The 19,110-nt window shown below is 35.1% G+C and overlaps 1 protein-coding gene and 1 non-coding gene across 2 annotated transcripts in view; one reads left to right on the forward strand and one right to left on the reverse strand.

The window, feature by feature from the left end:
- Window positions 1–6,863: 6,863 nt before the first annotated feature.
- Trnal-aag lies at window positions 6,864–6,945 on the forward strand. The gene has a single exon. It is a non-coding gene; the product is annotated as a tRNA-Leu (tRNA).
- A 9,843-nt stretch (window positions 6,946–16,788) lies between these two features.
- The window catches only part of LOC121726317 (synaptotagmin-10-like), a 121,450-nt gene continuing 119,128 nt past the window's right edge, over window positions 16,789–19,110 (reverse strand). Inside the window, exons 9-11 of the mRNA XM_042113631.1 lie at window positions 18,898–19,069; window positions 17,856–18,062; window positions 16,789–17,156 (exon numbers count right to left, since the gene is read on the reverse strand). Of these exons, the coding sequence (XP_041969565.1) occupies window positions 17,153–17,156; window positions 17,856–18,062; window positions 18,898–19,069 (383 nt within the window). The 3' untranslated portion in view covers window positions 16,789–17,152. The remainder of the gene's footprint in view (window positions 17,157–17,855; window positions 18,063–18,897; window positions 19,070–19,110) is intronic.

Raw genomic sequence — 19,110 nt, forward strand, 5'->3', positions numbered from 1 at the left:
GTAACATTGTAAACGGTATTACACATTTGTTTAATTTGTAGCTATTTATTTAAGGTGACGCTGCGTTAAAGTAAAAAACCGTGTTGGATATGTTTTAGATTGGTTGTTTTCTTGTTTTCTATGAGAGGCCGGGCCGGTTTCTTGTTTTCTCATAGAAAACAAGAAATGGAAATGGCGTAAGCGAGAAAATGGTTTTTTTCTCATAATTTATAAACCATAAATATATTTCATATAAGTTAAGGGCAAATTAAAGTGTACGCTTGAACCAATCTATGTACAAATTTTGGAAGCTTAAATCACTGTCCTCTGTTGGCAAAATTAGAATCCTTTTTTTACAGAGGAATTTTTGATTGATTATTCTGTGTTATACAAGTTGACCAATCGTGTTATGCTATGAGTAATTCAAAGACTAAGACATGATGAATACTGACAATGAACTTTAATTTCTTTTTCTTTAGTCATTGCTGAGAAAAATCGATATCGCTACAGCCAAATTATCAAGGCGTCGCCTTAACTTCCTAGCCTCGTAACAGTACATACGTAATAATTAATTAAGTTAGTGGAGTTACATGACAATGTTTACATACACGGACTCTATTTAAGAGAGTGCAGAACTTAATTTATAGCACGTGACTCTTTTGCATACATTATGTTTTTATGTGTTACAATAAATATTTTGATAAAATGGTTTACAAAACCCTCGCTTTACAAAGTTTTCGTACCTATTTAAATACCATAATAAGTGTGGATCGTCTTTAGTATTTTACATCTGATAGTATACTCAAAACCAAAGAATATTTGTCACGTTTCCAAGTTCCATCATTTACTTTGATTAAACTTATACTAAAGGAATATTGTGTTCAAGATCCTGGAATAGTATTCTGAGAATCTTCAGGGAATTCAAACTGCAGAAAGCATTCCAATAAGATTTTCTGAGTTTATATTACATCCTATTATTGACAATCTGAATTACATCTTAGTTCATAGTTTGTGAAGGTCATAGAATGCAGAAGTGCTTATTTTATATGTTGGTAAAACGGTAAAGCGGCTTTAAAATTTTATTCCAATTTTATTTGTGTCGGATTTAGAAACTTTAACTGCGTGGTTATTGGCAAACACCATATTTAAACATTGACCGAGTCACAAAAATGAGTGTAAATACCCCGCTTCAGAGTTTTAATTTTTTTATTTTAGCAGTACCAAGTTAATGAAATAATTCCTTCAACAATAAACAATATTCATTGCTTGATCCTCAATGTATCCGTAATATGAAAGTTTTTGTACCTTTTATACATGATTTTGATCTATTTGGGTTTTCCCAATGTAAATTGCCAACACTTTAGTTAAGTATGGGATAGCACTCGAAAGGGTGAGTATATTATACGCGGTATTACGGACAAGTGCGTACAAGGGATGATTTTTGTTTGTATACATAATATATTATTTTGAATACGAGATGAGGTATTATATGATTTTAAGGGTTGTTTGAGTATGTAATAGCGTAATGGAAAAGTTATTTATCTTAAATCTGTGTGATATTATCACAATTCATAACATAATATAATATACAGTTGTAACTTCGCCGTGTCTAATGATACAAAGTATAATAATTATAATTCCCTTACTACATCCAGTACCTTGAAAGCACTATTGCGCGTGTTCGGATTTGAGCGGCCTACTGTATTTATTTCTATTATGTACCATCGAGGAAATTGATTCCTAAGTAGTTGACAGACCAACGTCATTTGGTCGGATCACATCAATTCAATGTTAATTGTGATCTGTCGGCTGGGCTTGACGTAACGCGACCAAACTACGTAGGTCCCCATCTGCCTAGGAATCAACTTCTGTGATAGTACTATGATGATGATATTTGACAACTCCATTGCGCCAAAATTCGATTATCGTGCGGTAACCGCACATTTTTCTGAGAGGAATAATATTGATTTTTCCATTGGATAGGAATTCCATGTCCTATCCCGGGCCTTAAAGTTTCTGCATACCAAATTTTAGCCAAATCGTTTCAGTGGTTTGAGCGCGAAGAGGTAACAGACAGACAGACACACTTTCGCATTTATAATATTAGTATACATGGTGTGATAATATCATGTTTCACGCAAAAGCTTTATTCCCGCAATATTTCTTTATGCCACAAAGCTAAGGAAGTTTTATAAACATTTTAACCGCCGGAGGAGATGGATATAAAATAAGCTGCTTATAAACTAGACATAAAATTAACTGTCTTTATAGTTATATCACAAGAACTTAATACCGCTGAGTTATATTTTAAAGATTGATAGTTTATTTATAATCATAAACAGTTAATAAAGTTTTCAAAAAATTAATCAGAGATTTTAATATCACTAATTAACAAGCTAAAAGTAACTGAAAAATTGTTATATCACTTAATACTCGTATGACACGTCGTTAAGTCACATAGTATAATCAAGTATAATATTAGGCACGATCGTGCGTAAATCTGATTATGTGATCCATCACTCGCCCTGGAAGAAACGTTGATCATTTGGATCAATATTAGGGAACCCTTGTTGGCAGTTCCCTCACGTCTTCGGCACAATAACCACGATTGATTGGGGATCAGCTTGTTAGGGTCTTGTCCTCAAACAGTCGATATCTTATCGATAGAAAGTGTCGGTAAAACCTGGAATATTTATCAAGGTACTATATATATTATGTGAAAATACTTGCTTATATTAACAAAAACAATTCATCATTAATCGGAGTTGCGAGGTGAATTGCATCTTCCGTAGGTACATATCTTGTACTAAATGACGCCCGCAACTCCACTGCGCCAAATTTAACCTATATGTTTTTCAGGATAAAAAGTAGCCTATGTCCTTTACCGATATTTAAGTATATCCATACCAAATTTTAGCAAAATCAGTTCAGCGGTTTGGGCGTGAAGAGGTTACAGATAGACATACACACTTTCGCATTTAAAATATTTTATTTTGTATATAGTGGTGGTCGCCCATATTACAATATATAATTATTTTGCAATTATGTGAGGCATCATCGACCCTTTGTTGACTAGCACGAAACGCCCTACATAATAAGCAAAGAGCCACTTTGCTTGTTACTAACACTCGCTGAGACCTACCTAGTGCTAAAAAATAACTAATAAGAATATTATCTATCACTTATTCGTATGTCAAACAACCAAAAGGTATAAATTTAACCTATAAAAGTTAAGGCGCGTGTACGGAAAATTAATAAACAATAAGCCTAAGCCAAAATTTTCCATCGAAAGGGGTGTCAAACAGGGCGATCCAATCTATCCACTATCCAGTATCCACGCCTTTTCACGAGAGCCTTAAAACAGGTTTTTAAAAAGTCTCGATATCGGAGACAATCGGGTATTGTTGTCAACAATAAAAGGCTTACAAACCTTCGCTGGCTGATGATATAGTTCTGTTTGCCACGTCAGCCCAAACCCTAAAGGAAGAAAACCGCAACACGGCAGCCCTCGAGGCGGGACTTCAAATGAATCAATCGAAGACGAAGATCATGTCAAATAGCGCGAAATGTAAGGTGGAGGTAGATGAGATACACTCTTCGACGAGTACGTTTACTAAGCCAAATTACATCTTTCAAGAACAGACAAGATAAGGAAGTAGACCAACGTATTAAAAAGCATGGAAAAGTTTTTGTTCTATGAAAGATCTTTTGAAAGGGAACCTTGCATTTTGCCTAAAACGTAAGCTCGTGAACATAATATTGTGTATCTTGCCTGTGACCTACGGCGCCCAATCATGGTCTTTGACAGTTTCACAAAAGTCCCGACTCGGAGTACCTACGAGCTATGGAACGCAGCATCTTAGGTGTAAAAAGGATCGATTACGTCCAAAATACCACCCTGCGTTCCCAAACGAAGCTCATTGACGTAGGCAGAAAGGCAGCTAGCCTAAAATGGAGCTGGGCCGGGCACGTCTCCCTTATGCATCCGGACAGGTGGGTGCGTCTATAGTTTCGGAGAGCCTACCGACTGGTCAGCGTAATATAGCCGACCCAAAAAAGGTGGTGCGGTGCCAGGAACATCACAAGATCGCGAATTATGGAATAAAAGACGGCAGGACTCTGCTCAGCAGTAGGACACAGTGGGCCAATAATAACTAATAAGACTTAAATTGCAATAAGATGAAAAAGGGTTCGAAAATTCCATCAATTATATTACTCGCCTACGCCACGGTAACGGAGGACAAATATTTATTTGCCGAGTTTAATTAAATTTAGACTGTGTCAACGAGACAGTAATGAGACTCAACGTTACATTTAATTAAAATGTTCGATTTTGATCGTCCATCTTAATTTTAAAACGTAATGGGATACAGAAGAAATATTTCAATTTACGAGAATTTCTGTCACGCATGTAAGTTATTTGCTGATAGCCGATAGGGCTGATAAAAGTATATAATGTGTTTTATTTAATAGTAGGATTAAGCCCGGCCGCACATTGTCCGAATTCTGATCAGAAACATTTGAATTCTGCCGGACCGCCACCCCGCACACTATCCGAAATATCCTTCCGGCGAGTTCGAGCTCACTCGGCTCAGTACAAAATGTAAGAGACAGCGCGGACGTTCAACTGTTTCTGATCAGAAATGTCGTATAATGTGCGGCCGGGCTAAAGATCACCTTTATTGGATTATTTCGACAGCGAAATTAAACTTTTAGGATTTACCATAACCCAATTTATCTTATAAGACGACTATAAAATAGAACTTTAAAATCATTTATTTAATTTCCACAAAGAACTATAATATATCAGCTATTTATTAAATAACTCAGTCCTACTTAAAGCAATATTAAACAACAGGACTCTAGAAACTTGCGAACATTTGGGATAAGGATCTCCTAATATTAGGAAAAGTAGGCCAGGGCCGTTTGTTTCAGCACAGTGCTGACACATAAGACGAGGAAAACAGAAATTCCATGAAATTACTGAATTACATCACATAATTTGCTCTGGAATATCTTAACTCTATCCTGGATAGACTCAAAAATCCATCGACTTTTTGTCAAAAATTGTTAGTTATTTACGCATTTTTGCTGAAGAAAAAAAACAAAGGAGAAATTTGGTATCATTAATAAACGAAATGCGAACTTCTTTTAGATAGATTAGCTACAATAGATTTCAAAGATTTACAGGTAGCTTCAGTTAAAACTGAAGTGTTGTATGAACGGAGAGTTAGATTTTTTATGAACATTCAGATATTCATAAAAAATCTAACTCTCGAAGCACTACGCTAACTTGAATTGCTATCCCACTATAAAACTGTAAGAAATCATTAGCAAATCATGTAAAAATTAAAATTATCTAATACATAACACCAGCTATTTTTTAATTTTAAAAATTATAAATAAAAGAAAAAATATATAATATATTCTTTTCTTTTATTTATAATTTTTTAAATATATATAATATATTAAAATGGTATCCGGAAATTGTGTTCACGTGAAAACACGTGTGAGATTGAACACTGTAATGACACGTCATTGGAGCAGTCAAAAGTCTGAAAAGTCGGCCAAAACATCGGCGTGAGGCAATTCGTCCACGACGTCACCGACAAAAATTCAAATATAATAGAATGCCACAGTATGACCGTAGTTATGTCTATTGTGCCTAGGCTATAGCTTATAGGTTTCGTTTTTACCGACATGAAATCTTAAGTGAATTCAGCTACATGCCATCAAATAATATTTTTCTTTTTAATCCAGACGCGTATTTACAGCCTGCCCAGATGAGGCGTTTTACGCGCGTACTCGAAATACTAGAGCTACATAATATATCCCGTTCAGATGCCTACGCGCGTTTTGCGCGAGCAGGACTCTCGACTCGATCATTTGACGCGCGAGCAATGCGCGAGTCGAGATACTTGAGTGCCATTTCAGCGTCCAGTACTACGCGTGAGTCCGTGGCGAATGGACATATTTGATTGGAGCGTGATAACTTTGAGTCCATGTTTGTAGCGTAAAAACGCGCGTAAAACGCGGTATCTGGATGCAATAGAAATTGATACGCGCATATAAACTTCGCACGTAAAACGCCTCAGCCTAATCTGGACAGGCAAGCTTAGAAATATGATGCCCCAAGCCTGCCTGTCCAGATGAAGCGTTATACGTGCGAAGAGTCGCGCACTCGCGCGTAAAATGCCTTATCTGGACAGGCTCTTACTTGGCGCTTTTTTGGAATAAATTAGTACTACAGTAATTTTGTGAAATTTAAGACGCGTGCCATTGGTTTGCCATCGCTGGCCTAGGTCATAACGGATGGACGACGGACCCTAATAAAGGGTTTCGTACCGTTAATTAAGGACATAAAGTAGCATTTTATTTGAATTTTCGTCAGTGATGTCCCGTTGATGGCGGTGGACATACGGCTGATTGTCTGACCTACTTCACCGGACGTGGGTGAAAGGATCACACTAGGAATTATAGAAATTGTTTATTTTCCATTTCATACGCGAAATTATGTAACACAAATATTGGTATGAAAAATACAATTATAGCTTCAAATTGGAACCGGGCCAAAATTAAATAATTTGGAGTGGTCTAATTTTATTTACATGAATTCTTTAAATACATATACTTACAGTATATTACGTAGTCTTAAGTTCTATTCTAATTTTAAATTAAATCTTATTGCATAAATTACTTAATACTATTGCTCCAATTACGGCTTCTCGACGTTCAAAGTGCATTATTTTGTCACGTAGGTTTTACCGTTTTACTCTATTAATATATTATATCAACACGTGTCTTGAGGCTTGAATACGTACTTATTATTTAGTTTTCGTATAGTATATGAATTCGGGTTTCCTAATTCATTATACTGTTCACACGGTAGCGTGGCCGAGCGGTCTAAGGCGCTGGTTTAAGGCACCAGTCTCTTCGGAGGCGTGGGTTCGAATCCCACCACTGCCAATGTTTTTGGATTCGCTCAAAATTAATAAGTTAAAAATATAGAATGGTGAAAGATCAGCGATCTCTGTAGCTTTTGTTGAACTTTCAGGGGTGCACAGGAAAATATTTCGACAGCTACATAGTTGTAACGTTATTGATTATCCAATGTCAAATATCTGGGATATACAATATTTAAATTAGACTATTTTCTAAAGGTAAATTCAGACCGCAACGTGGCGCATAGATGCATTAATTTTTTGTGGATTTGACAGATTTGCAATACTGTGAGACGTATTGCAAATCTGTCAAATTCACAAAAAGAGGTGAGACTCACACCGTCAACGTGCGGCACGTGCCGCACGTTGACAATTTAATCTCATAGAAATCATGTTCAATCATGCTTGTGTAAGTGTAATACGTAGTACGTACACATATTTTTACACACAGATGAAACCAATTTCGGTTACATTTGACAGCTCGAGATTGTTGCTCTTTTCCGCTAGGTATATTAACTTTATGCCTCTAACACAATTGAAATCTGTCAATTCAGTACTTTAGAAATGCATATACGCGTCGCGTTGTGGTCTGAATTAACCCTAATGTTAACGTTACGATTATCTATCGCAAAACGATGTTAACTCCTCTGGTTACTTTCTAATCCGGTAAATTTTCAATACAATACAGTCACTAGTATGTGAGTCGCAGTAGCAGTACAATAGTATAATAAATCGATATCTTTATAATATATAAAACTCAAAGGTGACTGACTGACATGGTGATCACACGCACAGCCAAAACCACTGGACGGATCGGGCTGAAATTTGTCATGCAGGTAGATGTTATGAGGTAGGCATCCACTTAGAAAGGATTTTGATCAATTCAACCCCCAAGGGGGTAAAATAGGGGATGAAAGTTTGTATGAAACTATGTCAATTTTAAACCGATCGGGCTGAGACTTTGATACCTAATTAATAATAATACTTCATAACGCGAGCGAAGCCGCGGGCAAAAGCTAGTAATCCATAAAATATGATCCTTTTGTCCTACAACAGTACTCCTGCCCACAGCCCAAGAGCTTCACGCAACATTCTCACATCTTTAATCACCGTGTAGTATCGTCGTGTCTCCCATGGCTCATTTGACTTCTAAAATAACTATACAGTGTTGCTGAATCACAGTAATATAAGCCTTATCACCAGAACTTACAGTCCTATTTAGGAGAACTCAACTTGGGGATTTGCTAAGCCACGTGGATATAATTATATTAACAACAATGGATACATCTTATCTTATTCTCTAGTCTTGGACACTAACAAATGACCAAGTTTCAAGTAGGTTTCAAATTTCAATGAAAATTATTACAATTTACAATATTATCATCATATTTTATGTATGTACTGATCACAGTACAAAGATTAGTTTGTTATTTAATATACCTAGATATAATAGAACTTTAGCCAAACCTTTTCGTATCATTTATAGGGTTTCTCAGAAACATTTAAAAGTTTTATTTGCTGTAAGTTCAGTACAAATTGAATTCCCTTTTTTCGGACTTTGCTTTGTATTCCGGTGACAGTCGTGCTCCTCATGTAAATAAGTCCCGGTGAATACCCGACTTGAATAAAGCGACGACAAACACTGCAATGGCTCGGGGTCTCATTCCTAGATTAAGTCAATACTTATAAAATAAAAACCCGAAATTGATAAAACATAAACAATAATAGAAAATATATTATTATATAGTCGAAATAAAACTCATAACAACACTTCTGACTGATTATTATATCCGTAATTGACTCGAAAAATATGATTACGTACAATGTATCTTTCGTTAAAAACGATGACGAAATTCGTTATCAAAGTTATGCGGTTTGACATAAGTCATCGCTAAATGACATTTCGCTTGCGAAGACTAATGTCAAGTCACATACATTTTGTTAACGAATTTCGTCATCGTTTTTAACGAAAGAGTCTTTGGCTACGGCCTCTGCTTAGAAAATTAAGTCATTTTGTGCAAAAAAGATACTGCCACTTTAACAACAGGCAGCAAAAAATCTTATTTCAATACTAGCTGTCCCGGCAAACGTTGTTTTGCCATATATATTTATTTAGATGTTGGCCGATTCTCAGACCTACTCAATATGCTCACAAAATTTCATGAAAATCGGTCAAGCCGTTTCGGAGGAGTATGGCAACGAAAACTGTGACACGAGAATTTTATATATTAGATTGTCAATTCAAAATGATCGCGAATATAATTCTAAAAGATTTTACCTGCGTCTGTAACTAACAAAAGAAAGCAGTCAACATTAAACCATTATCTCTTTACCCAATATTTATTTGCTCAGGAGGCAAAGCTATAAGAAATTCCTGGAATTATAACGCAAATAAGTATTTGCAGAATGATAAGTATGTTTAAATCATGTTATATATATTTTTCGTTTTTTATTTGTGTAAATAATATAGGATTTCCAGGCCCATATTTTAAAAGTTAAGTGAATAAAATCAAATTCATAGTGAGTTTGATTTTTTTTCATGAAATCTCACACCTACAAACTTGAAATTTGGAAAGTAGGTTCTTCCTCATAGAATTTTGACAGTAAATACGTAGGTACACTACTCAGGAATTAAAAAGCGAAGTTTATTTAACTTTTGAGCATCAAATAAAGTATTTCAGTTTATTTGATCATGAAGAGTAATATTAGATACTTACCCGGACGATTTCCAATACCAAATTAACAGATAATCTATCAAATAAATGTCCTAGATCAACATCAAACAGTTCTACACCCACTTAACTTCAGCTATATCAAGAACGCGAAATCCAATTTTCTAAACTTAGTTGGCTTCTAGTAATTTGCTCGATTTCTCATTACTCACCCCTTGCCTCCTACGCGGTAACTTTCACGTTTTTAGGGCATTAGGCCCACCTGATGTGTGTTAAGTGAGTTTGATTATTACGGCATAAGTGATCATAAACAATCGTGGGTGGATAATGTCTTTAAGAGGACGATTAAAACTTATGTTGTTGCCCTTTGATTTTTTGGGCTAAGCTCTCAGCATGCCTTTACATAAACGGTCTATATTATAGATCGTTTATGTAAAGGCATGCTGAGATATGTTATAGACTCTATATGATGGTATTTTTACACCATACAGTATGAATATGAACCCCTCATATTGTATCATTAATGGGTCATAACCTCTATATTACTGTCTCTAAAGGGTGTAACAAAACAAAGTGATAATATTTTAGGATTTGAGTGTGTCCCTTATAATAAAAAGTTACTCTTTCGGCGATGCTACTTTCAGTCTAAACTCTTTATAACAGGGGTCACATATATTATACATCCTTACGTGTTATGACTTTGTTACATCCAGTAAATTATGCTGGAAATGCCATTATATAAAAACAATGCTTTCAGATTTATAACGTTAGAATGTCGAAAATCATACCTTTAAAACGCTCTTGTAATATCTAAAAGTATAAAATACCGAGTTTCGTGCTCGTTAAAAATATTTTTCCATTTTAATTTCTTTATAATCCCGGTATCAGTGTCAAAGTTAAACAAGGTTATGTAAAGTACAAACTTTGTACTAAAACACTAGGAACTTAAACAAAAACCTGTAAGACGAAGTGCTTTCTAATTTTCCGGAAGTCCAACAACACTGAAAGGAGAAAACCTCGCGCTAACATCTCGTACTTTATCAAACGGGTCGAACTTTAGAGGGGAAAGTTTTTTATTTGAATTTCGAAAACTTTACCTTGTCAAATTGAATTTCGTGGCATATTTAAAAGACAGGCATTCAGAATAACTTATCGGAAAAGTAACATAATAATAATATACAGTCGTCGTTCGAATAGAGAGAACTCCTGCTTTTTGGAAGTCGGTTAAAAAAAGGGTTACCTATAACGGCCATCTGATCAGTAAAGGCGATAGAATGACAATAGTCTCTTGCAGATGCATCATTCGTTAATTTATTAAGAAGTTGTCCGTCCTTACCCATTTCAATTACTTTACATATTATTTAAGTGTAAACAAAGCGCATTATTAAACAAAAATACAATAGCAAATTTTGTTCGAATTAGAACCAATATTAGAATTAGAGTCTGATGAAAAAAGATTTATGATTCAGCATATAATATTATCTGCTGAATCATAAATTTTGTCAATTTTGATTTTATTCTTTGAGAGCATAATATTCGCGTTAATTAAAATTTTTACACGACAATATAATGTACGTTACAGCTTTATAGGAGATAATGAGTTTCATCCCCTTTGTAATATTATCTGCATCAAAGCAAAGCTTGAGGTTCTTTTTATTAAAACTAGCTTGTAGCTCCTCTGTAACGCCGTAATAGCTTTTCCGAAGCTTTTCCGAAGCTCTCCCTCCAACCTGCTTATTTATTTTATTTCATTGAACGGCATAAAAGAGACGCGACTTTTGTATGATTGCATTTTTACTGTCGATATTTAAGTTGGATTTCTTGATATTATGATTGTTAAGTAATCGTTCTTGAATAAATCATCTTCGAAATTAAAGAACATATTATAGTACAGTATTTCAAATAAAAAGCTCGTTTGTTTTTTAAAAACAAGACAATGTATCAGCTCTTATTGTATCTTATATATTTCTTCGTTTCTTCACCCCCGACAAGTTCAACGCTATCAAGAATCGAGTAATAAAAATCTTCATAAAAATTTATTCAGTTTGGATATAATAAAACGAAAATTAAAAAGTCAACATTTTATTCATAAACAAGTATTTATATTACAGTGTACAGATTTACAGAGGGATAGTCCTTTTCTTTATACATTACATACAAAAATACTCTTCGTTCAAACTTGTACTGTCGATGCCTTACAGAAGAAACGATGGGACGAGAAAGGAAATTGGAAGCTGACGGCGGAAAATATAAAGTTTTCGTCCATAAGAGGCGAGAAAGTAGAAAAACTGCACAGAAAAAGCCTTAATATGAAGGCGTGACCGATTTATAAGGGGTTACGTTAGTTGAAGCCTTTTTTATACAATTCCAAATTATTTGTTTCTAAAGAATACAATAACAGTCATTTTCCGCCGTTTCAAAACAACAAGAAAAAGAATAGAAAAGATTATTAGAAACACAAAACTATCGACTACGTCCTACGAGTATATAATTTTAACATATTCGCGTTTTATCATCTAATGCGACACACATTTATAATATGGATATATAACTATTCTCATACAAAATTAATTTATGCCGCTAATGTTTTATGCATCTCATTATTAAATCATAATATGAAATATAAAATTTAGCACAACTGTTCGCAACTGTTGAAACTTATTAAAATGCTTTTCGCGTGCAAAATGCGGGGCTTAAAACAATAATGTTTCAACATTTTATGTACAGTAACAGCTCTAGTATGCCAAAATATTGTCGTATTCACAAACTGCTAAAATAATCAATACTACTGAGACTAATTCCCTAGCTCTAAAATATCAAGCGTGCTTAGAGTTCAACAATCACAGAAATGAATCAAGATAGAACGGCTAAGCGGGTGGAGAACGTTCATTTAGTCAGCGCGCACGTCTCGACTTGATTACACCGGAGCGGTTGTGCAAAAATGCCTCATTGTGCAGTGTCTAATTGTAAAAACAGAAGTGCGAAAGTGAATCGTCCAAAAGGAGGTGTTTCTTTCCACGAGTAAGTTATTTGTTCTAACTAAATGCAAAGCAAAAATTTACACGATCGATTCCTTAGCAACGCACGCGCGTCGCCGTTCTATCTTGATTTATTTCTGTGGTAACAATTATAAAGGGTTTTCCAATAGTGACTTGACAATTTTGAATTTATTTTGTGGACGCACCCTTTCACTACATCGAATTGTTACTATCATTTTACTCATTAGACATAACATTTTTATCATGGTGAACAAATGGTGAAGTACACGAACGAACAACGTCTGCAAATCTTAAAAATTTACTACAGAAATTCGGAGTCGGTGGCCGCTATTTTAAGAGCGTTAACTCCGATTTTCGATCGTGATTCTCGCCCTAGCAGACAGGCAAATTGGCCATGATTACTGATTATTTTGGCCCGAATTAGAAGATATGGACTTGGACAGCATGAGGTTTCAATAGGAGGGCAACACAAGCCACACATCAAACGTTACAAACGATTTATTGAAGAGCAAGTTTGATGAGCGTGTTATCTCAAAATATGGACCAGTCGATTAACCGCCTCTTTAGTGCGATTTAACGCCTCTGGTTTTTTTTCTTAGGGGCTGCGTCAAGTCGTTGGATAAGCCGACGCCGTTAGAAGAGCTCAAGCCAAAATTAAACGCGAAATAGCCGAAATGTAATGTATGAATAGTCATAGAAAATTGGGTTCAAAAAATCATCGCTGCAAACGGGCCTGCGGTGACCATTTATGAGCGAAATCGTGTTCCATTTAAAAATATGTTTATTGTACTTCAATTCGGTACAAATTTTTTTGAAAATTTATAATGAAATATCTGAAATGGTTTTAATTTTATTTTTAAAAAAAGTTGTCAATTCCTTATTGGAAAACCCCTTACAACGGAATATTTCGTAAATGTAACATTAAGTTAATGTAGAATGTAACATTAAAAAGACTTATTTGAAGGAATGGCATAAAAACTCGAAGCATCAACATGGACTTTGGACATTAAAATAAAAACGATTTTGTTTCATTTACAATCTTCAGCTGAAAACAATAGTGACGATTTATCAAAAATGATCCATATAATTTAGAGCCTAGGAAGTGACGAATAGCTTATCGGGGAGTTCGGTCGCCACTCGCTGCTTATTTCATACTGAGCGATAGACGCAATTAATCTTGCTTATGCTATAATTCGTCACTAGTTAGGCGCTAGTATTATAAGCCCTTATTTTATAATAAGGGCTTGTAATACTAGCGCCTAACTAGTGACGTAATATTATACGAATTGCCTTAGGATTTCACAAACAGAAGTGACGTGTCTAAAACTTTAAGGAATTGAGATTACTGTATTAAATAGTTATATGATTAATATTATCGTAAGCCAGGTGAACTATAGCTAAATGCTCCATGAAGAAGTGAGCACACTGAGACGGGCCGTGCCGGGGCTCATCGCAAAAATCCGCCGCCATACAATTTGTATGGAAGCGGATGCGCGTATCGCACACTGTGTCGGGGCGCATCGGATTTCCGCTTCCATACAAATTGTATGGAGGCGGATTTTTGCGATGAGCCCCGGCACGGCCTGTCTCAGTGCGCGCCCTCCTTAAACTTTACGATTACAAAGCTATTTTTGAGATGATAAGTAACATCAAGTAATTTCTGTACAATAACACTTACTTTTTTAAACTAAGACGTAGTTATAGACAATTACACCGAAACATTTCTGTGAATATAATATAATTAAGGATATGTACAATATTAAATATCAGATATGTCAATTCAGAAAGTTTAAAATACGAGTATATTCGTATTAAATACTGCTTGAGTATTTTCAATGTTTACCGCAATTCATCATTTAACAAGTGGTTATAATTACGGGTTTGGAACTCTAGAGTAGTCAATTTCTGTCATCAATAATTTTATTATGTTATTACACGAAGTGTCAATTAATTATTAGAATGCATACATAATGAAATATCTACGAATAATAAAAACTAAGGAATAGTAACTCCGTCAAAAAACATGCTCCACAATACTTGTCAAAAAAGTGTACCTTGGGTTCACATTTCAATACATTTGCAATATTTAGGTGACCTTGAGCGGTACTAGGCTGACGTTACATGACAAATCAAAAGGAACCTTTAAAACGGTAATAGTATGAGAGTTACGATTCCTTAGTCTTTATTATTCGTAGTGAAATAAAGAGTATTTCAATACTTTTGATTTCATCAAAATTGGGAGTTACAGAATAAAAGTAGATTGGCAGGTAAAGTCAGTACAAAATTTATGTTTGAATTATTTTAATGATAGACTTTACAATAAGAAATACACATTTTACAAGTATATTTATCAAAATACGTTTTTAAAGCTTTCATTTTAATATTACTGATTTTTAACAAGTTAGCTGAAAAGTTATTGTATAGTTTGTGAAGAACTTTTAAAAACAAGAAAATGTCATAAAGCACGTGCGAAAGAAAGCTTAAACATATTTTATTTAAAGTAATAGTATGTGGGGCATAGCGGCGCGGATAGGGAAAAATAAATCTTCCGAAACCTAAAGCACTAAAATGTAAAAAAAAAACTAAAGCAGAATGTAGTCTACAACATCGTGAATCGTAAAAATAATAGCTGCCAATTTAAATTGTTCAATGTCATATCAGCTATTCAATAAAAGCATAAGACGTAATTGGAAGACCCTCATAGAAGGATCAAAACTTTTTTCAAGTCGAGAATAATTAAAAAGTTATCGCTGTTGTGGTGTGCCCACACCTACCCGCTCCGTTATGCCCTTTGTACAATGTATATTCAGAGACAAGTTGATTCCTAGGCAGGTGGCAGACCTTCATGTTTTGGTCGGTTACGTCAAACCTAGCCGTCAGATCAAAACTAGTATTTTAAAAATGACATAACCCAACCAAATGACGTAGGTCCGTCAACTGCCTAGGAATCAACTTCTCTGATAGTACAAGCTTTGTGCGTTGTGTTCGGCAAAATTTCTACTTATTGTCAGACAGTGAGGGAATGTTTCAAACATTCGCAGTTTCTACATATTTTTTATCTGAACGTTCCAGCGTCAACTACGAGTACTATAGGTCTACCAGGATCTGATGGCTTTGATGGTAGATTTTCAAAAAATATCCTTGTTCATTGGATGTTTCACAAACAAAATAAGCCGCTTTATGGAAAAAAAGGATCAAAATGTTTTATTCCAACTACCCCGGTATTGCTAGAATCAATTAATTTTTTCACTTTTTGCCATTAAATCCTGGTAGACCTATACAATATTTTTTGTCATAAAAAATATACATATATCTTTAAGCGCTTTGCAAGTTGTGTCTAAAGTTATTTTATTGATAAAAAATATTTAAAAAAATGACGCTGGAAAATTCATAAATACATTTTGGAATGTTTTATTATATTTAATGCTATAAATTCTTTATTATTAACTTTATTATCTACGATACATCAACGTTACAACATATATCTTATTTTATATATAACAATACAATATTTAGTCTTGAGCTTAAGTTGTGTGCGTTATCCAGATAAAGAGTCGTAGGCAAAAGCTTTTAGCAACGATCCAAATACAGCCCTGTAAAAAGGTATTTACCCTTCAAGAGGGAATAAATAAAACGTCTGTACATTTTCTGTATTTCATTCAAATTTTCGTGATGGCAGGAAAACGGTGATAAAATAGATCATAGATATACTGAATGAGGTATTATGGAGCCATTTACCATTATTGGGAATGCATTGAAGAGCTTTTCACAGAATTTGCCTTTGAAGCTCTAAATCGTCATTATGAAATGACGCGTAGCACGAGTATGCCGGTAATCTGAGAGCAATATAGACCATTTTGACTAATTTACCTTCAGTTTTCTATGAGAATGATCTCTATGTCATTGGAATAAGAGTCCTGTTGGGGGTAAAAATTACACTGAACGGTCTGTAAGCACGTACGTCGTCGCTGGAGGCTTACAGTGCGGCTCTAACTCGATTTTGAACCTGACCTGAGATTTAATGGACCGACTGGCTGGATCAAAGGGAGGTTTAAAAACACGAAAATATTTTGAATATGTTAATCAAAACTGTATCTCTCAATTTGGGCACCAGCAAATTGAATTTCAATGAATGTGCCTAAAATAATTTTATCTTTTTTAACTAATTGGAATATTTAGAAGTTACTTGTACTACGTCTATTGAAACTCATCTCATCTACGACTGCTAAAATCTATGTTGACTGTTTTAACAACTACAACCATTGACAATAATTGATCAAACGATATAATTCTGGATTACAATGTGCTACAATGATAACTCGTATATTGGACACTTGTTTTTTTTTTCTATTTTTATATTACATCAATGACATCAACGTAACTAACTGTTATAATAATATATTTTTCTACTTCCTTACAACTCTTTAAGTAACAACTCTACAGTAAATGGACATACAATAATATATCTTCTATATATCAGCTACCTTTGGCATCTCGAGACTACATTCCTTTCCTTGAAACTTGAAATTGATGCTCACCCATCAATTTTCTTAGAGTCTCTTCATCTGGAATAAAAAGCTAAATTAGTATATGGTTACTAAGTTACGAAGTAAAAAACACAATTCATTACCTACTCTGGTAAAAACAAAGTTGTACCATTAGACAAAATTCATAGGTAGATGGTGGACCTCCGCAATTTGGTTGGGCTAAGTCAACGTTAGTCGTCTTCTGACGGCTGGCTTGACATAGCTTAACCAAATTATGTAGGTATTATGAATCAATTTTTCATAAAAAGTAAAAACAAACAATATGCTGTTAGCTTGAGAAAAGGCCTTGATAACAAATGAATACATTTTACGCCCTTTAGATTCTTCTACTTAAATCAGTCCAATTTGCAAACATTCGGAAACTTTATCGATTTATTTGAGCAGCTGTGACTCGCCTTATCTTTCGCCTAACTGGCCTATTTAAGGGCAATTTTGACGGTAAGAGATTTTTTTATATTAGAATTATTTCCTCGATTACGTATCAAAAGTCCTGAAGAATTTCGTGTAAAGTTCAGTTCTAATTAAAATTTTATGAAAACTCAAAATAAGGACTCTAAATTGAACCGCCTAAATTTTAACATTAATGAACGGGTTCTAAAGTTTTTGTAATTATGTTCTACAATTACAACATCGTTGATTGGCCTATGTTTTCACGTTATTTAATAAATTTAATAAATTCCTATCAAAAAACTACAAAAACCGGCCATGAATCATTACCTTCCGTTCAAGCAATTCAGCGGTGCGTTCTGTTGGTGCTGCTCCGTCGCGGGCAGGTTGATGTTGGATGGGGGGCTCTTGTTGAGCGGGTACCACTGCGCGACCGGCTTGCGCGCGTTGTCCAACATCTCCAGCCAGTGGTCGCGACCGATGCCGATCAGGGACGAACCGATCGCCGTGCAGCCGATGAGTTCATTAGGGCCGATCCTGCCAATCAAATCATAAGTGATAAAAAAAATAAAAAAAAATATCCATATAACATACTATATGTTATATGGATATACCTCCTCGTTTTTTGGAAGTCGGTTAAAAAAGGTACCATCGGAGAAATTCATTCATAGGTTCTAGAATATTTTATCGGCTTATGATAAGACAAATTACGCAGGGTACATCCTTGCAGGGTAAGCCTATAAATTAATTTTCCTTCAATTTTACTGGTCATCTTACAGCAACAGAGTTTCCAAATAAGATAATTCTCTTTATTTTAACTTTACTTGCTTTTTACGTGGGAGAGCCATGCTTCGGCACGAATGGGCCGGCTCGACCGGAGAAATACCACGTTCTCACAGAAAACCGGCGTGAAACAGCGCTTGCGCTGTGTTGCTCCCCTATTACCCTATTCCCTCTTAAAAGGACGACAACGCACCTGCAGCTCTTCAGATGCTGCGAGTGTCCATGGGCGACGGAAGTTGCTTTCCATCAGGTGACCCGTTTGCTCGTTTGCCCCCCTATTTCATAAAAAAAAAAAAAAGCAACCATTAATGCTAAGTACTCACATACGGTTTTGCTCGATCGAGCAAAACCCGCGGCTCGGTATTCGTCCACAAATTCAGCGTTCCTCGATAGTTTTATTCTAAATCGATATATTTTCCATCGAGCCGGCTCGATGCGAGCCTTCGAGTTGTGAGTTTTGCCGTCCACACAGTAATTATTACTCGATTTGGAGTAAAACTATCGAGCATAACCGCAAGTGACTACTTAGAAGAAAAGTTGGCTTCTCAGACTAAATTTATAAAATTTTATGTTACTGAAATGTACTTACAGGTCATAATCGATAACTTTGACGAGTAGCGTGACATCGTATACATTCTCAGCGGGCAAGTCGAATACTAGAGCTTCGTTATACACCGGGCTTAGAGTATTCTTCTTAACCGTAGTCTTCTTCTTCTTGATACGTTTGCCTTGACAGTTGAGACAGATCTTCACGTACGGATCTGTAAACAAAAATATCTTTAGCCATTGAACGTAGAAAAAA

Source organism: Aricia agestis, chromosome 4 (genome assembly GCF_905147365.1).
Source record: "Aricia agestis chromosome 4, ilAriAges1.1, whole genome shotgun sequence".
In the NCBI taxonomy this organism is placed as follows: domain Eukaryota; kingdom Metazoa; phylum Arthropoda; class Insecta; order Lepidoptera; family Lycaenidae; genus Aricia; species Aricia agestis.